General features: G+C 45.3%; 1 protein-coding gene across 1 annotated transcript in view; it reads right to left on the bottom strand.

Moving 5' to 3' along the window:
* The window catches only part of LOC145413129 (BAI1-associated protein 3-like), a 332,548-nt gene that overhangs the window by 125,291 nt on the left and 180,757 nt on the right, over positions 1-26,500 (bottom strand). The window contains exon 2 of the mRNA XM_080282847.1: positions 14,103-14,271. Coding sequence (XP_080138973.1) covers positions 14,103-14,271 — 169 coding nt within the window. The remainder of the gene's footprint in view (positions 1-14,102; positions 14,272-26,500) is intronic.

The raw sequence follows: 26,500 nt of genomic DNA, 5'->3' as shown, positions 1-26,500 counted from the left end.
ATTTATCTATCTCTCTGTTTATTTATTTATTTATTCATTTCCTGAGCCCCGTTGTTGGGTATGTGCGTTATCGTCATTAATCTTCTCTTCATCACTAGATCATCATCATCATCGTTATCAACCGTCGTCATCTTTTTTTATCCTTCTTTTTGTCGTCAGTAGTAGTCATTCCTTATTATTTATCGTTATGTTCATCGTTAATATTATCATCATCATCATCATCATCATCAGCAGCAACATCCTCCATCCTGCTCCTCCTCATCGTCGTCGTTCTCCTCCTCCTCCTTATCATCATCATCATCATCATCATCATCATCGCAATACCGGCTTCTCCACAGGGTACGGTTACCGGGAAGAACTTTGTTATTGTGTTTCATGAGTGGAAAATTGAACTGTCTGTCTTTCTCTCTTACATAAAATATCTCACCAGATTTCTCTCTCTCTCTCTCTCTCTCTCTCTCTCTCTCTCTCTCTCTCTCTCTCTCTCTCTCTCTCTCTCTCTCTCTCTCTCTCTCTCTCTCTCTCTCTCTCTCTCCATCTTCATCGTCATCATCGTCTCTGGTCTTTGTATCGTCATTATTGTCTTTGGTCTTTTGTTTATCATTATCATTCTCTTTGATCTTTGTATATATTCATGTTTGTGGATGGATGGATGGAAGGACTGAAAGATAGATGAACGGATGGAAAGGTATAGATGGACAGATGGAAAGGTGGATGGACGGATGGATGGAAGGACTGAAAGATGGATGGACGGATGGAAAGATGGATGGAACGGTGGAAAGATGGATGGAAATGTGGAAAGATTGGTAAAAAGATGGATGGAGAGATGGAAAGATGGATGGGAGTTTGTGTTTTTAATGTTTTTTTTTCCAGGTTCTCTAAAGCTTTTCATTCCGCTCTTTCCTGTAAAATTTCCATGTCCGTTTTTCAGTGCTGCGTGGTATTACTTTTAAATCTAGTCTCTGCTGGAGGGCTTGTTGGGCACGGGAGGGCCTTTTTCTTCGCTATCCATGTCCTATTTTAGTTTAGTCATTCTTTCACAGGTTCTGCTTGGGATGGGCCAGCCAACTTATACAGGTTATGTTCTAATGTTCCTGTTCCATTTACTTGTATCCAGACGCCTTAATTCTGTATGGGGCGCCACAGACAAATCGGCCAGTGTCACCCAGTCCTTAGATATCAGGCTTCTACTACTCCAGCGCACATCACCATCATTCACATACCTCTCCAACCCATCCCTCTGCCTCATCCTCGGTCTCTTCCTCCCCTCCCATCTCACACCCCCTCCATTCACATACTACTTCATAGTGTCCCTCCACATCATCCTCGGCCTCCTCCTTCTCCCACTCCAACTCACACTGCCATCATTCACATATCTCTCTACCCCATATTTCCATTTCATCCACGGTTTCCCAGGCCTCCCTCTACCACATCCTCGGTCTCCCCCTCCCCCACTCTTCCCTTGTCACTTACACACCCCGTGACCGCAAATAAGCCAATCCAGTCTTAAATTTCACCCCGCCGTTGAACCACCCCACCACCACCAGCGCCCAGACCGCCACAAAATATCCTTCCGCATTGCCAGCGTATTTTGTTCACTGCCAATTTTTCCGACGAGCGAGCGGGCAAAGCAAGCGTCACCAGCAGCCGTGGCCACAAACACAGTGCGGCGAGGCGAGCCGGGGAGCTGATAATGTACTGCACACTTGTTGGTGAAGTGTGGGTGAGATTTGTGCTTGTGGGAGGAAATTTCGTTCTAGATTTGTGTTCTGGGATATTGTGGGATTTTTTTCTGGATAAGTGTTGTGGAATAGTGGGGGATTTAGTTCTAGATTTGAGGGATGTCGTGGGATTTCGTTCTAGATTTGTGTTCTGGGATTTTGTGGGATTTTGTTCTGGGATAGACTGAATACTTATTGGTGAAATGATAGTGGTATGTTGTGTGATTGTGGTCTGTGGAATGGTTTTTTTATTTTGGGTGGGGAGCGGATTGTGTGACTTACTGAACACGAGTACTAAACTCTTGTTGGTAATTTATCAGGGAAATACTGCGGTTAGAAGCGCCTGTGGCGAAGAAACGAATCCTGCTTTGTTGCGATGGTGTTGCAATAGGCTGACCACTTGTTTTGATAGATAGATAGATAGATAGATGGATGGATAGATGGATGATGGGTGGATGGATGGATGATGGTTGGATGGATTATAAACAGATAGATTAAGAAAGAGAGAGAGAGAGAGAGAGAGAGCATAGCGGTAAACAGTGTGATAATGGAGCATAACAGGTAACGGCTAATGCCCACGTTACCTCGCCTGTTTAGCTGTGGGTAACGAGCAGAGGAAAACGAGCGATTACAGTCCAGTGGGGGAAGTGGGAGAGAGGAGGGGAAGGGGGAAGAAGGGGAGAGGAGACGGAGAGGGGAAGGAGGAAGAAAGGGAGGGGAGAGGGGCAGGGGAGGGAGAAGAAGGGGAGGGGAGAAAAGAGGTATTGGGAGAAGGGGGAGAGAGAAGGTAGGAGAAAGAGTATTAAATGATAACGGGTGTGGGAGGGGAGGGGAGAGAAAGCGAGGCGGTAAGGGAAAAATGGTGAGAGAGAGAGAGAGAGAGAGACGGTAAGGGAAAAATGGTGAGAGAGAGAGAGAGAGAGAGAGAATCTGTATAATGCCATCAGTAGAATCGACAGGGCGAGAACACATGCAGTTATATATATACATAACCAACCCCTTGTTTTTTAAATAAGTCTCCCATATAGTGAACACTATCGCCTGAAGGTAACAAAAGCAAAATGAAAGTAAAAGCCATATTATAGAAAATGTGAAAAGAGAAAGAGCTCGAGAGGGAGAGCAAGGGAGGGAGAGAGGGAGAGGGAATGAGAGGGGGTGGAGGGAGGGGGGGACAGTAAAAGAGGAGAGTGTGAGGTAATGAAATTCCTAACTCTGGTAAATAACGGAGAGGTAAAAAAGGCTGGTATAATGAAATGTAGCGTTTTAGGGCGATAAATGTGTAGCGGATGAGGGGAGAGGGAAAGGGGGAGATGGAGAAGGGATGGGGAAGAAGGGAGAGGAAAAGAGGGAGGGGGAGGAAGAAAAGGTATGAAGAGGGGGAGAGGCGAAATGGTGTGGTGAAAGGGAGGATAAGGGGGGAAGAGGGTTGAGAGGGTAGGAGAGGAGAAGAAGGAGAGGAGGGAAGGAGAAGTGGAAGTGCAAGTGGTTTGGGGAGAGGAGAGGGAGAGGGGGATGGGGCGAGGAGAGGGGGAAGGGGAGAGGAGAGGAAAGACGAGGAGAGTAGATGAGAAGAGAATAGAAACGAGAAATGGTGGGAAAGGAAAGAGGGGAGGGGAGAGGAGAGGGAGAAGGGGAGGGTAGGAGAGGGAGGAAGAGGAGAGGGAGTTTTAGCCAAGGATTTATGTTTTTCCTGGCCATGACTAATTAGAGGAGAAAAATACTGATATGGGGTAAAATTTTTTGACAGTGAAATTTGATAAAGCGGAGTGGCGTGGAATAATATGGATTGGAGTTGAAAATTACAGGGATTTAAAAGAAGTGGCGTTGAACCTACTTAGCGTTGAAGATTTACTGCCTTTCAACTAAGCTCTGAAAAATTATCTACTGTCTATCTACCTGCCGTTGAAAATGTCCCCCCTCAACGCAACAGGTGATTCTCTCTCTCTCTTTCTCTCTCTCTCTCTCTCTCTCTCTCTCTCTCATTACCCAAGAGAATAATCAGAATTTTTACCTCTCGCTCTAAAATGTCATTACCCTGTTTTTTTTTTTTTTTTTTTTTTTTTTTTTTTTCAACCGGAGCGAGAGTCAAAAATTCTGAAGTACATTTTTTGGGTTATTATTTTTACGGTTATTGTAGTTTAATGTGAGGGAGATGTGTGTGTGTGTGTGTGTGTGTGTGTGTGTGTGTGTGTGTGTGTGTGTGTGTGTGTATATCTTCCAACTCCCCCTTTTCATGCTCTCTCTCTCTCTCTCTCTCTCTCTCTCTCTCTCTCTCTCTCTCTCTCTCTCTCTCTCTCTCTCTCTCAAGTGGAAAAGAGCAACGACAAAACGGGACCACAGTAGACAGGTAGGGAGGAAAATGGCAGGTTAGCGTGAGAATGAGTGCGTTGCGTGTGTGTGTGTGTGTGTGTGTGTGTGTGTGTGTGTGTGTGTGTGTTTGTGTGTGTGTGTGTGTGTTTGTGTGTGTGTGCGCGAATGATCTCAGTGGTTGTTTGGTTTGTCCTCATGTGCTTGCGTGCGTTTGAGTGAGTAAAAGTGTGTGTTTGCGTGTAACCTAGAAATTCGAAGACTTGTATGCAGAATGGAAGCCGTAACTCATTTTCCTGGACAGTTTGATGGTAGTTCTTGTGTGTGTGTGTGTGTGTGTGTGTGTGTGTGTGTGTGTGTGTGTGTGTGTGTGTGTGTGTGTGTGTGTGTGTGTGTGTGTGTGTGTGTGTGTGTGTGTGTGTGTGTGTGTGTGTGTGTGTGTGTGTGTGCTGAACTATGCCCATTCCATTTATAGCAGTATGAAATATTGTGATGATGATGATGATGATGATGATGGTGATAAATGAGCATTGTAATTATAGTTATCTTAGTGGAGCGTTTTCCTTCTCCCATTCTGAATACCAAAATGATGATGATGAGTGTGGTGAAAATGATGACGATGGCAGTAATGATGATGATGATAATGTTTGATGATAATGATGACGGCAGTGGAGATGATAATGCTGATATGCAGTACGCGTGTGTTTTCAAGCAAGATAAAAAGGCCTGAAAGCGGAGAGGAGAGCCAGATGCTGAGATAAAAGCATAAAACAGCCTTATCTTTATCTGTGGAGCACTGATGTGAACGCGTGAGTGAAGCGGGGGGAGGCTGGGGGAGGGGAAAGAGAGGGGAGAAGGGAAGGGGGGAAGATTAGAGGAAGAGGAGGAGGGGAGAGATGTGAGGACAGGTGGATTGAGAGGATGGGAAGAGGGGGAGGAAGAGAGGGGAGGAAGGGAGGGGGGGCAAAGAGGAGGGGAAGGGGAAGAGGTGAGAGAAATGAGAGAACAGGTGGGATGAGGTGAAGGGAAAGGAGGAGAGAGGAAGGAGGGAGAGGAAGAGAGGGGAGGAGGGGAGGGGAAAGGGAAGAGAGGGGAGGAAGGGAGGGGAAGGGGAAGAGAGGGGAGGAGGGAGGGGAGAGGGAAGAGAGAGGGAGGAGCGGAAGGAAAATGGAAGAAACAGGAGATGGAAAAAAGCGAAAGAAAAATGGGAGGGGGAGATGGGAAGGTTGGGGAAGAGGAGTGCAGGAGAGGACGGGAAAGAATGGGGAGAAGGGGAGACACGAGAATGGATGAAAAAGGTGGGTGATAAGGGAAATGAGGAGGGAATTGGAAAAGGAGATGAGCAAAGAGGATGATGATATGGGAAGAGAGCAAGTGAGGAGTGAGAAAGGGGAAAGTTTGGAGAATGGGAAGGGGAAAGAGGGGAAGTTTGGGGAATGAGGAGGGGAGAAGAGGGGAGGTGGGGAGAGGAAGGGAAGGGAAGGAAGAGGAAAAGGGAAAGGAAGAAAAGAAAATGGTGAGGAAGAATGGAAGGATGGAAGAAGAGAGAAGGAAGTGGATTTAAAAAGCTAGGATGGGAAATAGAAGTGAAGAGAGAAGAAAGAATAAAAGAACAAGTAAATGGAGGGAAAAGAGGTATATAAGAAGATGGAAAGAGAAGGGAAAAAGTAAGCTGAAAAGAGAAGAAACAAGAAAGGGAAAAAGGAGAAAACATTGACGATAAAAGAAGGAAGGAGGAGACGGAAGAGGACTGACCGAAGAGGATAGATTAAGAAGCAGGAACGAAAACAAGAAAAATGTCTTAAGAAAGGAAGGATTAAACGAGAGAGAAAAAAGAGTGAAAGAGAAGAGAGCATGTGAAAAGAGTAAAGAGATTTGTCAGATTAGATCGGGTGGTATTTGAGAGTGTGTATGCATTGCCTGTCTGAGAGCGCGGGATTAGGAATGAGAAAGTGAGAGAGAGAGTGAGTGTTTGAGTGAGTGTGAGTGCTTGAGTGAAAGAGTGGTCGTCTGTGAAAGGAAGATAAAATGTGTGTGTGTGTGTGTGTGTGTGTGTGTGTGTGTGTGTGTGTGTGTGTGTGTGTGTGTAAAATAGATGTGTATGCTTTAGTGTGAGAGCCTGTGTAAGAGTGAGATATTGTGTGTGAGAGAGTGAGGGAGACTAAGAAAGAGGGTGAGTTTGAGTGTGCTTAAGACTGAAAAAACTGTGAAAATAAATTACAATACAGTATATGGGTGAGTAAAAGGAATAAATAATGATAATGATGATGATAATAGAAGTAGTAGTAGTAGTAATAATAATAATAACAACAACAACAACAATAATAATAATAATAATAATAATAATAATAACTAACAATATAATCATGGTATCACACATGGCTTCCGGGGTTATCACAGCATCAGGAATTTCCACAGGCATATGGTCATTAATTTTGTAGTCTAATTATGGACGGTGTAGCTAAGTTTATAATATTAATAGCTTTATGAATATTATAGGGACGGGTGTAGGGCAGGGCATTGGATTTTTGATGGTGTCAATGATGCGTATCTACTTTATTATAGTGGATGATTATGTGTGTGTGGAAGGGAGGGTTTGTGTGTGTGTGTGTGTGTGTGTGTGTGTGTGTGTGTGTGTGTGTGTGTGTGTGTGTGTGTGTGTGAAAAATACATAGGAAAAAAAAAGGAATGAATATCTATGAGTGAGGGAGGGGAAAGAGAAAACAAGAGAGAGTGAGGAAGCAGTAGATACAATGGAATAGAGAGAAAGAGAGGGGGGGGGAAGGAGGCCATATGTGTGTGTGTTTGTGAGAGGTTATGTAGGTAATATGTGTGTGCGTGGGAGATGCTGTTATTGGTCGTTAAGTGTGTGTGTGTGTGTGTGTGTGTGTCAGGAGCTGTATTTCGTTGTGTTATTGGTCGTTAAGGATGTGCATGTGTGTTTGCACTGGATTTGCTTGTGTGTGTGTGTGTGTGTGTGTGTGTGTGTGTGTGTGTGTGTGTGTGTGTGTGTGTGTGTGTGTGTGTGAAAGGGCAGAGGTGAGTGAAGGTCAGGCAAGAAGAAGGGTGTTTCTGACGGCTGGACAAGACGGTGAGAAGACACAGCCCCTTATACTGACTCCTTGTACCCGACACCTTATACCTGACACCTTACATATAATACTTTATACCTGTCGCCCTATATCTGACACCTTATACCTGACACCTTACACATAGTACTTTATACCTGTCGCCTTATATCTGACACCTTATACCTGATGCTTCATTTTTGACACCTGACACGGTACCTAATACACCTGATTTTCATTACTTAATACCTGATACTTGACACCTAGCACCTGATACCTGACACCTCATACCTTATACTTGACACCTAATTCCCGACACCTAATAAAACAAGCATTCGAATAAACAGGTAAATAGTATTTGTTAAGTATATAAGTAGATTATTAAAGGCATATCAGTACATAAGTAAATATTGTGGCGTCTGGCTGTAGATAAACTGATAGTAAATCTTATCAGAGTGGTATGTATAAACTATGACTGGAGATTGATGGTTGTTTGGAGAGAGAGAGAGAGAGAGAGAGAGAGAGAGAGAGAGAGAAAGACAGACAGACAGACAGACAGCATGATAATAACGTTTTTTTTTTTTTTTTTTTTTTTTTTTTTTTTTTTTACCTAGTGAAAATAATGAATCTTTTTTTGTCTTTTTTCAGATGGTGAGTTTCAGTATACTGTCGTGTAATATTTAGGTGAGTGTTTTTAATCGTTCAGTTAGAGGGATTCAATATTTTTCGTTCTATTCACTTTTGTAATTGCAGTTCTGAGGAGCAGTGGATGTTAGGATATTAAGGTGATGGTCATGTTGATGATGGTGATGATGATGATGATGATTATTATTATAAGAAAAGACGTTGCGATTCGACAGATGTCCTTCCTAGATTTTCTGTTCTCTCTCTCTCTCTCTCTCTCTCTCTCTCTCTCTCTCTCTCTCTCTCAGCCACCACCTTATTAACACAAGTGAAAAAACGTGGCGAGGGGGCGGGGGAAGACATTTTGCGTGCGTCCCGTGATTGCGACAAACTTAAGCTCCCCTCCTCCTCTTCTCTCAACTTCCAAGCAACATATTTTTACTCCACCAGGTTAAAGTTTGCCTGCTGAGTCTTGTAAAACTGTCCAGGCAACTTTAATTAAGCTCTAGAGGCGAAGTGTAGTAAGTTGGGGATTACATGTGTGTGTTGGGAAAAAGAAAAGTGAGGCATGAGGTATACTGGAAGATGATCTGCGTTTTGAAGATTGGGTGAGGTTGGGGTGCTTGGTATGGGGTGGATGGGTGGGGTTTGTTGTGTGTGTGTGTGTGTGTGTGTGTAGGTAGGTAGGTAGTGAGCGTATATAGGGCTGGATGTTGTGCCTATGGTGTTGTTGTGGATGTAGATAGTAAGGATGGAAGGGTTGTGGATGGGGTGGGTGTGGTGGCAGTGTGGATGAAGGTAATATGGAAGGCAATTTAGTCTAAGCGTAAGTTATGGGTGGTTGAAGGGTAATTAGTGGTAGTTTGGGCTAATTGGGTCCACGAGATGGTATGTATAAATTATGACTCTGGAGATTGATGGCTGGCTGGCTGGAGAGAGAGAGAGAGAGAGAGAGAGGGGGGGGGATAACGACACCTGTTACTCATATTTTCTCAGCTAATATCCATGGAACGGTGCTCTCTCTCTCTCTCTCTCTCTCTCTCTCTCTCTCTCTCTCTCTCCCTCCCTCCCAGGTGCGTGGTAGTAAAATGATGACGCAGGTAGGATGGTGAGTGATGAGTGTAGTGATGAACAGCTGTATGTTTTAGTAAATGTGATGAATATTATAATGAGTATATATAATGATGCCCATAAGGAAAAAGGCAGACACGAAATTTCTCGAGCGTTTTCGTGTATTTAGAGCTTAAAGTGGGAAACATAGCATTAGTTACTCGTCCTTTGCTCTCCCCTAAAAATGTGAATGCACGAAAGTGTTTGGGAAATTTCGTGTTTCGTTTTTTTTTTTACTGACATCAGCTTATTTATAAATCCATTTGTCCATTCTGTCATGCATCCGTCTGTGTTATTTATACGTCCATCCATCCATCCAATCGTCTATCAACTCGTCTGCCTATACATTTACCTCTGTGTTCATCCATCTGTTTGTCCATCCATCTGCTCGTCCATCCATCCATCGACCTATTCATCCATCGACCCATTCATCCATCCATCGACCGATTCATCCACCCATCAGTCTGTTCGTCCACCCAGCCATCCTCCTGCTCGTCCATCCATCGATCCATCCTTCCATCGATCCATCCATCCGTCCATCCATCGACCCATTCATTCACCCATCAATCTGTTCGTCCACCCAGCCATCCTCCTGCTCGTCCATTCATCGACCCGTTCATCCATCCATCGACCCATTCATCCACCCATCAGTCTGTTCGTCCACCCATCCATCCTCCTTCAGTCACGTGCAAGTAGGTGAAATATTTGCATGAAGCCCTCCTTACTTGCTAGTGAAATTTTCCAGATTGACAATATACTGTATATACTCGTACATACAACTAGTAGTGTTATTGGAGGAATTTTGGTTACGGACGGACATCCTGGTTAGTATGATGATGGTGGTGTGATGATGGTTAGTATGATGATGGTTAGTGTGATGATGGTTAGTATGATGATGGTTAGTATGATGATGGTTAGTGTGATGATGGTTAGTATGATGATGGTTAGTGTGATGATGGTTAGTATGATGATGGTTAGTGTGGTGATGGTTAGTATGATGATGGTTAGTGTGATGATGGTTAGTATGATGATGGTTAGTGTGATGATGGTTAGTATGATGATGGTTAGTGTGGTGATGGTTAGTATGATGATGGTTAGTGTGATGATGGTTAGTATGATGATGGTTAGTGTGATGATGGTTAGTGTGATGATGGTTAGTATGATGATGGTTAGTGTGATGATGGTTAGTGTGATATGGTTAGTGTGGTGATGGTTAGCATGATAATAGTTAGTATGATGATGTTTAGTGTGATGATGGTTAGTGTGATGATGGTTAGTATGATGATGGTTAGTATGATGATCCCAGAACTCAGCCTCTATTCCGCTGACCTGAGCCGTGACGTGTGATAGTGCCGCCCTGAATGCAGCACTCAGCCCTTGAATCACCCCTCCACCTCCCCACCATCCCTCCACCCCATCCCACCCCTCTACCCCGTCAACCCACCCCTCCACCCTACCACCCACCCCATCCCACCCCTCTACCCCGTCAACTCGCCCCTCCACCCTACCCCCCACCCCATCCCACCTCTCTACCCCGTCAACCCGCCCCTCCGCCCTACCCCCCATCACATCCCACCCCTCTACCCCGTCAACCCACCCCTCCACCCTACCCCCCACCCCATCCCACACCTCTGCCCCGTCAACCCGCCCCTCCAACCTACCCCCCACCCCTCCACCCCGTCAGAGCTGAAAGACCGAATCACAGCCCATGAATCACCCCCCACCCTCCACCCCTCCATCCCTCACCACTCCACTTCCCCACCCCTCCACCCTAACCCCCACCCCTCCGCCCTACCCTCCTCCTCTCCACCCCGTCTTCCCACTCCGTCAGAGCTGAAAGAGCGACTCACAGCCTGTTTGCACCCAATGCCACGCCGGACACAGGAGGACAGATTTGGAATTACTGGAGGAAAATTTTTAGCCCTCCCTTCAGTGGTGGGGATAACTCTAGCATTTTATTCCCAAACTGACGCCAGACGATTTTATTCAACTGAGGACACTGATGTTGGGTTGTGTCCTTGCTTGCCTCAGACGATTTAATTCAGCTTAGGAGAGACTTGCGGTGACTCAGTATAGAAAAATTGTCCATAAAGGATTCCGTAGTGATTACAGTGCTCATGTTCTGTCGCAGTGTATTCCTGTCCCTCCATTTCTCAGGCATGGAGGAGCCTCTGTCAGTCTATCTGTCTGCCTGTCTGTCTATCTATTATTCTTTCTATCTGCTCGTATATATCTGTTTATCTGTCTGTCAGGGTCTTCACAGCAAATGATTCTCAAATTCCTTTGCTCTCTCTTATCACAAGAAAAATAATGCAAAGAAGACGGGTGACAACTGTAAGGGGAACACAAATAAATACCACACGCCCACACACACCCTGTCCATTAGTCCACGTCACTGATGATGCCATGCGACAGACGAGATGGCTTAGTCCTTCAGTGCCTGGCTTAAGCTGGCAAGGGGTGACCATCTGGCTGCCTCCCCACCCCCCTAACCTCCCCGCTGCGTCTATCCCCTCCTCCCACCCACATCCGTACTTCCTCCTAGTCTCCTTCCTGCTTCCTCCCTGTTCCTTCATTTTCACCTCCTCTGTGGAATAGCTAGTGGTCGGGTTAATAGTCTGCGGGTCGACCAATCCTCTTAACCTGGGTTCAGTCCCAGTGGAGGGTTGGCATTCAAGAGGGTGTAGTAAACTGTCCCATTATGTGTTCTTATGTACTCATCTGTTTGAGGTTCAGTCGAGGTGGGGTGCAATTTTTGGCATGTGCACCCTTTCTTACAAACACAGCCATTTCAGCATAACCCTACACATGTATATCTCACTTTAAAATAAACTTACACATGTACTCCTCTCTCTGAATTAAACTTACATGTGTATATCTCACTCTAAAACCAAACTGCACATGCACATCTCACTCTAAAATGATCTGACACACGCACAGCTCATTCTCCAGACTCTTACACATCCCCCCACTCGGCCCCTACCCTCTATTCTCACTCCCCCCACCTCACGCCATCCTCTCCCACATCCTCCTTTCTCACCCCATCCTGTTAACATTCCCCCACAAACCTCTCCCCCGTCAAATCCACACCAACTCTATCCTTTCATCCATCGCCACACACCTAATCCCGGAGTTCATCCAGTCTGTCCACTACAAAAGACCTTCCAATCCTTTCAATTATTCTCTCTCTCTCTCTCTCTCTCTCTCTCTCTCTCTCTCTCTCTCACCTATCATTTTCTTCATGTTCTTCAAATTTTCGCACCAGCTTCCCTTTGTTCACCTAACCTAATCTAACCTTTGCTCTTCACGCGTTATTTCATCATCATCATCATATATTATTATTATTATTATATTAACTTCACTTTTGTCTTTTTTTTGCTTTCCGTATTGCGAAATTGACTATAGAATCATTGTTGTAGGTCCTCCTCCTCCTCCTCCTCCTCCTCCTCCTCCATAGGTAGTCTGCTAATGCCTACTCCGTACCTTCTTTACCCCTGCACGATTGTTGACTTTATACACGGGTTTTATTCGCCCCTGTGTAGAACTCTCATGTGTGGGAGGCTCCCCACATACAGCTCTTCTTAATAGGGTGGAGTCAAAGGCATTTCGTCTCATTAACTCTCATCCCATTACTGGTTCCCTTCAACCTCTGTCTCTTCGCCGCACTGTTGCATCATTATCTCTTTTTTGTCGCTACTTTAATGGTCACTGCTCTTTTGAACTGTTTGCTTGCATCCCTCCACCTCTACGACGGGCGCGTAGCACCCGTCTAGCAGCAAACTCTCATCCCTTTTCTGTGCAACTCTCTGATGCAAGAGTTAACCTTTACTCCCAGTCCTTCATATTTGCAACTGGTCTACTGTGGAACTGACTCCCTCTGTCTGTATTTCCTGCTTCATATGATCTCCAGTCTTTCAAACGCAGTATGTCCTGGCGTCTAGAAATGAATGGATCTTGAATTTGGCTCCCTTTTGTATTGTTTTTGTTTTTTTTGTTTTTCTTGGAAGGAACAGTTTGTGGGCTCTTAGCCTTTGGTTTCTTCTTTCTTGCATAAAATAAATGATGATGATGATGATTCCAACAGACAGACACACAGATAAAAACATAGACAGAGACAAACAAGAATACAGACAGACCGACAGACCGATAGATGGATAGATAAATTAATATATAGACAGACAGATGGGCAGAGCGATTGAGTGAGTGGGTGAGTGAATGAGTTGAGTCCTGAAAACACACACACACACACACACACACACACACACACACACACACACACACACACACACACACACACACACACACACACAAGCAGGAGCACTACCATCACCATACCCAGTGAACATTGTGAACCATACACCTTTATTCACTCATCGTTCAAGCCTTCAAAATATTCATCCTTTTTTAACCTCCTCTGTTACACTATTTTCTTTTTTTTTCTAAATTATAAAAAATGGCTACGGATCTAATATCCTAAATTCATTTCCATATTACGCATTACTTAGTTTTTTTTTTTTTTTTAGGGGTGACTCAAAAACAGATATTACTCAAAAATTGTCATATATATCGCAATTTAATTTTCAGATTAGGTTTCTCTTTTTCCATATTTTATTGACTCTAGAAAAAAGGCTTGCAGGGATTAATATCATGTTTATTTTGTGGTTGTTCATGGAGTAGGCTTATATGTCTTAATTATATATATATATATATATATAATTAAGACATGTAAGAGAGTGTCACATAGATGCGCATACCACAATGATTCCATGATTATTTTTTAAGGTGATTCCCTTCAGTTTCCAGTTACTGATATCAGACGATTTTAATCAACCCAGGAAAAGCTTCAGATTGGAGGGGTTTACTGAAATTCAGTACAACCCCTCCTTAAAAAAAAAAAACTGAGCTGAATAAAATCGTCTTGTAGGAGTAAAAAATCCTATTAAACACACTTGGGCATATATAAGGTTGGGAAATGAATCCCAAGCGATTTTTTAATATATATATATATATATATATATATATATATATATATATATATATATATTTTCTCTCTTCCGCCGGGCTTGTGAATGTTTGATAGGAGTTTTATGCGACAGCCAGGAGGGGGGGGTTAAATATGAATGGTTCTGCGGAGCATTTGTTTAGGACAAAATGTGTAAATACATACTGTACATACAAACACATAAACACTCTCTCTATATATATCATCTCATCTTATTAGCCGTTTGAATGTCCACTCCATATATATGAGATAGACAGAGAGAATCTTTACCTCAGCCTTCGTCAGTCTAAATTCATTCTTCATAAGTGATGCCAAGATGTCTGGTGCCATGTCTCTCGATCCCTGTCTGCCTTGTGCTCTTATGGATCGGATGGTTTCGTTATGGCGCCACCCCAGCGACGTGAACTGCTCCAACCACGACCCGTCACTGTCGCTCACCCTGTTTAAAAAAAGAAAAAAAAGTTAATGAGAGAGAGATAGAGAGAGAGAATTTATGTACACTCTCCGGTTCTTGAAATTCGGAATTATTTTGTCTCAGCTGAATGATTACTCAGTAAAAATTTGTCAGTCTTCCAGTTAGTCATTTCCTCAGTTAGAGAGACAGAGACAGACAGACAGACAGACACAGAGAGAAATGAGAGCACCAGTGAATTAAAATTACCTCAAATTAAATCACTTAACTTTTACCATTACGTCCCTGCACTACCTGCCGGAGGGACTGATGCGTTGAAGCTAAAGGGATTTTATTGATTTACTTGCTTTTATTTTTACCTGTATCCTTTATTTTTTTTTATACTATTTATCTCTATTTTATTACCTAGGGCTTTCATTGTGTAACCTTTTTGAGAGAGAGAGAGAGACAGAGAGAGGGGGGGGGGTTGTTTTGATAATGGCTTTACTCTGGTACGTGAAACTCGAGAACGTAATCGAATACGGTACTTTATTCTTAGTAGTAGTAGTAGTAGAAGTAGTGGTGGTGGTGGTGGTGGTGGTAGAAGTAATAGTAGGAAAAGTAGTAGTAGTACTGGGGGAGAGAGAGAGAGAGAGAGAGAGAGAGAGAGAGAGAGAGAGAGCAAAGTTACTTACGTTAGTCTTAGGGGTAGATCGTATTGTACAGTCTTATGAAGAGAATTACATCCCTTGCTGTATATACTTATAATGGTAGGGTATGGTAGAGAGGCTATGGTAGGGTTATGGTAGTGGGCTTAATGGTAGGGCATGGAGGAGGCTATGGCAGAGTATGGAAGATAGGATGTGGTAGAGAGGCTATGGTAGGGTTATGGTAGTGGGCGTAAAGGTGGGGTATTGGAGTGCCAGTGGTAGGGTATGTTAGAGAGGTTATGGTAGGGTAATGGTAGTGGGCTGAATGGTAAGGTATGGGAGAGAGGCTAGGGCTATGGTAGAGTATGGTAGTGAGGCTATGGTATGGTAATGGTAGTGGGATTATGGGGTATGTGTTATCCCTACTCCATTCATAACCTCACCTTCACTAATGTCCCACTCTGTAGGCCTCCTGGGAATAGCAGAGAGAGAGAGAGAGAGAGAGAGAGGAAGGATGAGGGGGGGACAGTGAGACCCTATCTATAGAGGTGAATCAATAGAGACAGGTGTGTGTGTGTGTGTGTGTGTGTGTGTTTTGGGGAGGGAAGAGGAAGGAAGATATGACTTGGACTAGAGAGGAGAAAGAAATGGAGGAGGGTGGAAGAGAGGATGGATAGGAGGAAGGATAAGAGCGAGAAAGACAGCTAGAAGGAAGGAGGAAGAAGGTATGAAGGAACTGGAAGACTGGAGACACGAAATGGAAGACAAGAGAGGATGAACAATGTCGGAAAGAGTAAGATTCAAACTCGTTCTGTCTCCTTAAAATAAAATAAAGAGAAGGGAAAATAAGATGAAAAAATAAGACGAAACTGGAAGGCATAGCATGGAAAGAACCTGGAAACACGAAGGTGAACACTGGAAAAGAATTAACATGCTGAAAAGGTTAGGAACTAAATAAACAAAATAAGAATCATTAAAAAAGAGGAAGAAGAGCAGAGAGGAGGTGACTGGAGGAGTAAACGAATAAAATGAAGAATAAACCGAGAAATACTAAGAAATTGAGTGGAAGAAGATGAATAAAAAAGTAAACATGGAAAGAGAAAGAGGAGGACTGGAAGACGGTGAATATTTCTGGAAAGAGTGTGATTCAGGACGATGTTTAAGTTAGCGCCAGATATTCTCTCTCTCTCTCTCTCTCTCTCTCTCTCTCTCTCTGTATGTATGCATTTAATATATCTCCCCATCCGTCCGTTCATCCATCCATCCATCCATCCATCCATCCATCCATCCATCCATCCTTCCATCCATCCATCCATCCATTTATCTGAAGAAAAACTCCATCCGTCCATCCACCCACCCACCAACCTACATAAGAAATCAGGAACCACACAAGACAAGGAAGAGAACCAAGACAGAGAACCCAGAAAATCGAAGACCCTGCCTACTCATGTACCATCCCATCTCCCCACCAGATGATCCTTTACTTGTGTCCCATTGTCAGCTCAACTCCCCCCAGGCCAGATAGAATATTCCACACCCGCTGCCGACACATTACATCTGCCTCGCTATTCTTTCTTGTATTCTCAACTTTTTTTGCTCCAACTTGGGCCGGATTTTTCTTCCTTTTGTAGCTTAGTTCACGCTGGTGGAAGAAGATGATACTACGGCTCTATATTCTTTACACAGCTTCCTCAGGCCAGATAGAATATTTCACACCCGCTGCCTACACACTACATTTGCCTTGCTATTTTGTCGTGTACCCCTGGGAAGGGAGAGAAAGAATACTTCCCAGTGTCCCTGCTTGTCGTAAGAGGCGACTAAAAAGGCCCATTTTGTCTCCAGTCATTCTCTCCTTTCTCTCCTCTTCTGCTCTTCTGTCCTACCTCTTTCTCGATATTTCCGTGTTTCTTTCGTCCTTTATTGTCCGTCTACTCCTGCAGTGCCATATATCCATATTATGACTCGGTGCTAATTCTTCATTATTCCTTCCTTCCTTCTGTCTTGTATTTAGTCTTTTTATACTCTAACATGGCCCAGATTTTTCATCCTATTGTAGCTTATTTCGCGTTTCTTTATGGCGAAAATAGATGATACTTCGACTCACATCCACAGCTCGACTTCGTGAGCACCATATTCTAATGTTTATCTGTTGCTATATCTCAGCATTCATTATGGAGGGATGGCAGTTTTAGGCCAGGTTAGAGTAAAAGGAGTATAGTCATTTTTCCTTTCCCATTTCTAGATATAACAGTTTTTCATTTTCTAGATTCTATGTTTCTTTTGAGATGTATTTGTTATTCTTTCTCATATTTGTACTGTGTCCTTACTCTTCGATATTTTTTTTTATTTTTGTAATTTCTGTGTAATGTACTTTTCTTTCTAATTCCAGCCATTGTATTATTTTTCTTCCAGTTTTTGTATATGATGATTCTTTCTTTTATATTCTGTTTTTTGTCTTCAGGATTTTTCTCTCTCATGTTTGCAGTCGTCTTCCCCTCCCATTTCGAGTTACACTATTTTTTTCATATTTCTTGTCATATTGTTTTTTCCTCACATTTCTTGATGCAGTATTTTTTCCTTCACATTTGTAATACCAATATTTTTTCATCCATTTTTTGGGGGCATAGTTTTTTTTGTCAGATTTCTAAATGTAGTGTTTTTTCTCTAGATTTCTACATTCAGTATATATTTTTTAATTTCTAGATATGACATTGTTATTGTTTAGTTTATAGGTACGAGATATCTTTTTTTATATGACCTTTTTTACGTATTTTCATGGTTATATAATTTTCCTCCTGTATTTCCAGTCATTCCTTCTTCTAGTTTCTTGGCATCGTTATTATTATTATTATTATTATTATTAGTATTAAGGTATTATTATTGTTATTGTGTGTGTGTGTGTGTGTGTGTGTGTGTGTGTGTGTGTGTGTGTGTGTGTGTGTGTGTGTGTGTGAGAGAGAGATTATAATTTTTCAATATACCTACAGAATTGCACGTTTTTTCCCTTATATTTCCAAGCATAGTTGCATCCCATTTCCAAGCATTTTATATATATTCTTAATTTTTCGAGATATCCGGATGATTATTTATTTTCCTCTGAACTGAAAGGGTTAATGTAATGCTATATCCAGCCCCTCCAGCACATAAAATCTATCCCAAGATGAGGAAAATCGTCTTGAGAATAGGAAGAAGAAATCACCAGAACACCCTGACATACTAAAAAGATTAAAAGCAATGTTGATTTAACCTTTTTTAAATTTTTGTATCGTATTTTTTACTAATATAAATGAGGTTGACGTGCATCATTCAGGCTGCCTCCAGACGATTTTGTTTAGCTGAAGGAAATATAAGCATTGAAAACTCCACTCTCCACTCCGAGGATGTATTTTCATTAGGTTCTTTTTATTTCACCAGACAGTTTTATTCAACTGAAGGAAAACAGCAATTCCATTATCCTATTCTGAGCTACGGACACTTAAGAATTTTACCCATGCTGACACTACACGACTTTTGTGAGGTTAGGGACTCTGACAAGGAACCTATACATGGTCAAACAGATCGAGGTTACGTAACATCAACTCAGGTTAGGTAATATATTCATGTGATTTTTATTGCGCTGAATGAGATCGAGTCTGTCAAAGGTTTAAATTGCCTTTATAATCCCTTTGATGTAGGTGTGTCAGTGTTTGTGCCCAGAGAGAGGCTGTTGATGTCATCCCATCCTAATTGCTTCCATTAAATTCACTAATGATGGAGTTATTAGCGTGATTATCTTCTTCAGGTCCCCCACCCAAGCCACTACCTGCCGCTGGGTATCCTGTGGGGGTGGAGGATGAATTTCTCTCTCTCTCTCTCTCTCTCTCTCTCTCTCTGAAGGGCAGGCCTGGCATTAGAGTGGACAGATGGATCTCACTCCATCTTAAATTCCACACACACACACACACACACACACACACACACACACACACACACACACACACACACACACACACACACACACACACACACACACACACACACACACACACACACACACACACACACACACTTTCGCAACATTTATCACCTTCACGTGTGTGTGTGTGTGTGTGTGTGTGTGTGTGAAAGAGGTAATACATACAGGTAAAAATGTGCTACTCGGGGTTATTACATCTAGAGTACTCCCTCCCACGCCATCTTTCTCATAGGAGAGGCATATTCCATTACGGGTATTGCTGGGAAGGGCACTGTGTTATATGTATGAGAGAGAGAGAGAGAGAGAGAGAGAGAGAGAGAGAGAGAGAATATTCAATGAAGGATACTGCAGAGACCAGGGCTATATGTATGCATTTATGTATGTATGTATGTATGTATTATGCTAGAGTTTATATGTATGGCGACATCTCTGGGTAGGGACAAACTAACTTGGAGGTACTGTTCTCCTGGCCACTCCTCACAAGATGCTGCGTTAGGCAATAGATAGATACAAAGAGGGAGAGATTGATACACATAGGTAAGTAGATAGATAGATAGACGGACAGACAGATATACGAGTACATTGCTCTTCTGTCTATCCACTTAACATTCTTCTGGTTATTTCTTCCAGGCCGCTCCACATTTTCCACTCCTGCCACGCTTACTGCACCTCGCTAGGCACTACCACACCACTCCACCCACTCCCTTACCACACCACACCACACCACACCACACCACACCGCACCATACCACTCCACTCCCTTACCACACCACACCACACCACTCCACCCACTCCCTTACCACACCACACCACACCACACCACTCCACCCACTCCCACACCACACCACACCACACCACACCACCCACTCCCTTACCACACCACACCACACCACTCCACCCACTCCCTTACCACACCACACCACACCACTCCACCCACTCCCTTACCACACCACACCACACCACACCACTCCACCCACTCCTACACCACACCACACCACACCACACCACCCACTCCCTTACCACACCACACCACACCACTCCACCCACTCCCTTACCACACCACACCACACCACTCCACCCACTCCCTTACCACACCACACCACACCACTCCACCCACTCCCTTACCACACCACACCACACCACACCACTCCACCCACTCCTACACCACACCACACCACACCACACCACCCACTCCCTTACCACACCACACCACACCACTCCACCCACTCCCTTACCACACCACACCACACCACTCCACCCACTCCCTTACCACACCACACCACACCACACCACTCCACCCACTCCCTTACCACACCACACCACACCACACCACTCCACCCACTCCCTTACCACACCACACCACACCACTCCACCCACTCCCTTACCACACCACACCACACCACTCCACCCACTCCCTTACCACACCACACCACACCACACCACTCCACCCACTCCCTTACCACACCACACCACACCACTCCACCCACTCCCTTACCACACCACACCACACCACACCACCCACTCCCTTACCACACCACACCACACCACACCACTCCACCCACTCCCTTACCACACCACACCACACCACACCACCCACTCCCTTACCACACCACACCACACCACTCCACCCACTCCCTAACCACACCACACCACACCACTCCACCCACTCCCTTACCACACCACACCACACCACTCCACCCACTCCCTTACCACACCACACCACACCACACCACTCCACCCACTCCCTTACCACACCACACCACACCACACCACTCCACCCACTCCCTTACCACACCACACCACACCACACCACTCCACCCACTCCCTTACCACACCACACCACACCACTCCACCCACTCCCTTACCACACCACACCACACCACACCACTCCACCCACTCCCTTACCACACCACACCACACCACACCACTCCACCCACTCCCTTACCACACCACACCACACCACTCCACCCACTCCCTTACCACACCACACCACACCACACCACTCCACCCACTCCCTTACCACACCACACCACCCACTCCCTTACCACACCACACCACACCACTCCACCCACTCCCTTACCACACCACACCACACCACACCACTCCACCCACTCCCTTACCACACCACACCACACCACTCCACCCACTCCCTTACCACACCACACCACACCACACCACCCACTCCCTTACCACACCACACCACTCCCTTACCACACCACACCACACCGCACCATACCACTCCCTTACCACACCACACCACACCACTCCACCCACTCCCTTACCACACCACACCACACCACACCACTCCACCCACTCCCTTACCACACCACTCCACACCACACCACTCCACCCACTCCCTTACCACACCACACCACTCCACCCACTCCCTTACCACACCACACCACACCACCCCACCCACTCCCTTACCACACCACACCACACCACCCCACCCACTCCCTTACCACACCACACCACTCCCTAACCACACCACACAACACCGCACCATACCACTCCCTTACCACACCACACCACACCACTCCACCCACTCCCTTACCACACCACACCACACCACTCCACCCACTCCCTTACCACACCTCACCACACCACTCCACCCACTCCCTTACCACACCACACCACACCACTCCACCCACTCCCTTACCACACCACACCACACCACTCCACCCACTCCTTACCACACCACACCACACCACTCCACCCACTCCCTTACCACACCACACCACACCACTCCACCCACTCCCTTACCACACCACACCACACCACTCCACCCACTCCCTTACCACACCACACCACACCACTCCACCCACTCCCTTACCACACCACACCACACCACTCCACCCACTCCCTTACCACACCACACCACACCACTCCACCTACTCCCTTACCACACCACACCACACCACTCCATCCACTCCCTTACCACACCACACCACACCACTCCACCCACTCCCTTACCACACCACACCACACCACACCACTCCACCCACTCCTACACCACACCACACCACACCACACCACCCACTCCCTTACCACACCACACCACACCACTCCACCCACTCCCTTACCACACCACACCACACCACTCCACCCACTCCCTTACCACACCACACCACACCACTCCACCCACTCCCTTACCACACCACACCACACCACTCCACCCACTCCCTTACCACACCACACCACACCACTCCACCTACTCCCTTACCACACCACACCACACCACTCCATCCACTCCCTTACCACACCACACCACACCACTCCACCCACTCCCTTACCACACCACACCACACCGCACCATACCACTCCACTCCCTCACCACATCACACCACACCACATCATCCACTCCTACACTACACCACATCACATCACATCACCCACTCCCTCATCACATCACACCACACCACACTACACCACACCACACCACACCACCCACTCCATGACCACACCACACCACACCACATCACATCACATCACCTACTCCACTCCACACCTGACCTCTCATACCCACACCACACTGCACCACACTACACGGCACATCACACTCCACCTTTCACTCCCTAACGGCGCCACTAAACATTCACCATACTCATCCCCATCCTTAACGACATCCCTTTACAGCACACCGCAACACACCATACACATCGCCACGATCACTTACGCCCACTATATTAATTTTTCATCACCATTCACCTCCCACTACACCTCATACACCCCTGTACACACAGTCATACCATTCTGCGTCTCACCACACCCTTCCACATCTCACCAAATTCTTCCACACCCACCCACACCCTTTCACCCTGGTCTACACCCACCCACACCCTTTCACCTTCGTCTACATCCACCCACACCCTTTCACTCTCGTCGACACCCGCCCACACCCTTTCATCCTCGTCTACACCCACCCATACCTTTTCACCCTCGTCTACATCCACCCACACCCTTTCACTCTCTTCTACACCCACCCACACCCTGCCACAACTCACCACACTCCTCCAAAACTTACCACACCCTTACCCGTGTACACCCATCCACATCCCACCATACCCTTCTGCACCCATCCAAAACCCCAGGACACCCTTCTACACCGAACCGCACTCCCACCACACCCTGCCACACCCTTCTATACCCAAGCACACCCTCACCACACCCAGCCACACCTTCCTGTACCCATGCACACCCTACCAGAAACCATCAAGCCCCACCAAAACATACTATACCTGTCCACACCTCACCACACCTTCCTACACCCCCCTTTCACCCCACCACACCTCCCTACACCCCACTACACCCTATCACATCTCCGCTACACCTACACCTCACGCCTGTGCGGTAACCCAAAGAGATAAACCCAGGTCACGTCAGAGCATTGGCCCATAACAGCTAATATCCGCAAGTACCCCATGTGTGTGTGTGTGTGTGTGTGTGTGTGTGTGTGTGTGTGTGTGTGTGTGTCTCTCTCTCTCTCTCTCTCTAGTGGGGAGGAGGGATAGGCAATCAAGCTGACAACCATTTCTAGAGATGGCCTCCTTTCTACAGCTTCCTCTCTCATATAACTTCCTCTCTCTCTCTCTCTCTCTCTCTCTTTCACACACACACACAGACACCCACACACACACACACACACACACACACGTTTTAATTAAGAGATCCAGGCGTACTACACAAATAGCCCTTGACGTAGCAGGATATTAATTTCGAGTGGGATTATTTTTCTCGCCTAAGATTAAATGTGAAAAATAAAATACCGATACACAAACTAGAAATTAATTTAGGTTTTTTTGCTCTAAATTTTTGGTTTCTATAGATTTTTTTTCATATAAATTTGAAGAGATTTGTTTGAAAAGGGTAAAATGTTTTCTTCAGTAGCCTCCTTGCTGATGATGGAATTGATGCTGGAGAGGGACGCCTTCACGTAGTGGCCCCGATGTGACTGGACGGATTCACTGCCCCGTTGTACAAAATTATGTCCCTGAACTTCCTCCTTGTTTCTCGACCTCCCTGTCCCTCCACCTCCCTATCCCTCTACCTCCCAATCCCTCGACCTCCCTGTCCCTTGGCCTCCCTATTCCTTGGCCTCTCTATCCCTCGACCTCCCAGGCCCTTGACCTCCCAATCCCTCAAAAGGACTTGAGGCCGAAATTACCCCTTTTTCTGCAGTCCTCTATCCTCCTTTCAAGGGATAGAGAGGGGGGGAACTGAGGGACATATGTACAGCCGGGCAGCTCCACCTCCCCTTCATACCTGTACCAACGCGTGAAGGCTTCCATCTCCATCACCTAAATAATAACTCAGCATTAAAAAAAAAGAGGAGGTTAGCGCTCTCATTTGGAAGACGATTTTTATCTTCTTGCTGCCTTCAGACGATTTTCTTCAGCATAGATATGAATAAAGAAGCCTGGGAGTGTTGATACAGGTACCCTTAACCCACTCACTGTGGGGACAACTCTCGTATTCTATTTAGCTAAAGCCAGACGATTTTATTCAGCTGAGGGCGAGTCATGGAGCCTGAGAGTTAAAGTGGACGATGAAACAGAGGGCAGTAGTTGAGGTGATTTTGTGATATAAAGGAGACTTGCAGGAGTATCAGCTTGTGTGATAGATAGATAGATAGATAGATGGATGAATGGATAGACTGGTGGGTGAATAAATAGTTAGGTTGATTAATAGGTAGATTGAATGATAGAATTATTGATTGAGTTATGGATAGATGGATGGATGATGAATGGATAGACAGATAGATAAATAGAGAGAGAGAGAGAGTATAATTGAGCGAGAGGTATTATTGTTATTTACCTTGCTCTTTCTCCCCCCTGGCAGACTTCTTCATTAAGTTTATGGCTCCTCTCACGCCTACTCCACTTTACTCCACACCACTCCACACTACTCCACATCACTCCACACTACTCCACATCAGTTCTTATCCACCCCACATCATTCCACTTTCTTCCGCACCATATCACACGACTACACTCTATTCCACATCACTTTATACTACTTCACGCCAGCATACTCCGCACTCCATACCCACTCTTCATCACTTCACTTTCTACCACAGCACCCCATTTCCTTCCACACTGTATCACACTACTCCATTCTCTTCCACACCACTTTAGACAACTACACTCCACGTCATCATAATCCACATCCACTCCACACGTATCGTTCCACCCTACACCATTCCTCACACTCTCACTCCATGCTCACAACTTGCACATCACGCCACTCCATGTCCTTCTACACCTTCACGCTACTTCATATTCACTCTGTCCCACTCCACCCTCACTCCATTCATCACCACCTATAATTACAACACTCCACTTCCGACATCTTCTTATCCACTCACTCCACATATACTCCACAATCTCAATTTCATTCCACACTACTGCACTCTACTCCACATCACTTTGGACTGCTACACTCCACTTCAGAATACTCGACACTCGCTCCAGTCTCACTCATTCCACACCATACCACTCCAGACTATTACACTCCACTCCAAAGTACTTCATATTCACCCAGTCCACGCCACCACACACCGTAGTAACGTATTCCACATCCATTCATTCCTACACTCACCCCATGCAATATCCTTCTCGCTTCACACCAATTCACACACATCAATCTACAATCTCTGTAGAAACTCCACACCACTCAGCACTAATTTCATCCACCCTTTGCCAGTCCACACCCACTCCATAGCAAATTCACTCTCCACCACACCACCCACACCACTCTGCATCACCACATGCCTGTCCACGCCCCCTCCACACCACCCCATACCATTCCAGAAATACTCCATTCCACGCTACCCACACCAATATACACCATCCCATGCCAAGCCACACAGTGCCACTCCACATATAACTCCAGTCCACTCCACTACATACCTCCTTATACCACACACCACTCCACAATTATTCCACACCACATTACAGCTCTGCACCACTTAACATCATCCACATCCACTCGATATGACTTCCCACCACACGACACCACATCAAACCACACCAGTTCCACACCATCACACACCACTTCACACCGCCGCTCACCACCCTACACCAATACCACTCCATTCCACACCACTCCACACTAATACCACTCCACATCACTTCACAACATCTCTAAGTTTGGAAGTGGGTGGTGATGACTGGTGATTCAGGCAAATTTGATGAGGGTAATAAAGAATGATGAGGGTGTGGTAGTGGGGCCTTGATGATGATGATAATGATGATGATGATGGCAGTAGGTGTGGATGCCTTAATGCCTTTGATGAATATAGTAATGGTGATGATGGTAATGAGTGATAAAGGAAGGGTATGATGATGATGATGATTATTATTATTGTGATGATGATGAAGGATATTATTACTATGATGATGATGATGATGGATATTATTATGATGAGGAGGATATGTGATAATGATGATGATGATGATGATGGCAGACATGGAGTTGGTGATGAGTGTGGTGATGCGTAGTGATGTTTCGTATACACTGTAATGATTGTGAAGTGTAAGAATACGTAATGGTATGTACTGATGGTGGTATGTGTGGTGTGATGATGATAGATAGATAGATAAATAGATAGATAGATAGGTAAATGGGATGACAGATATTTATGTATAGGTAAGGAAGGGGTAGTGTAGTGTGT

Source organism: Coenobita brevimanus, chromosome 95, assembly GCF_032717465.1.
Source record: "Coenobita brevimanus isolate Jiangsu-jjx chromosome 95, ASM3271746v2, whole genome shotgun sequence".
Lineage (NCBI taxonomy): Eukaryota > Metazoa > Arthropoda > Malacostraca > Decapoda > Coenobitidae > Coenobita > Coenobita brevimanus.
This window is presented reverse-complemented; position numbering and strand designations above follow the sequence as displayed.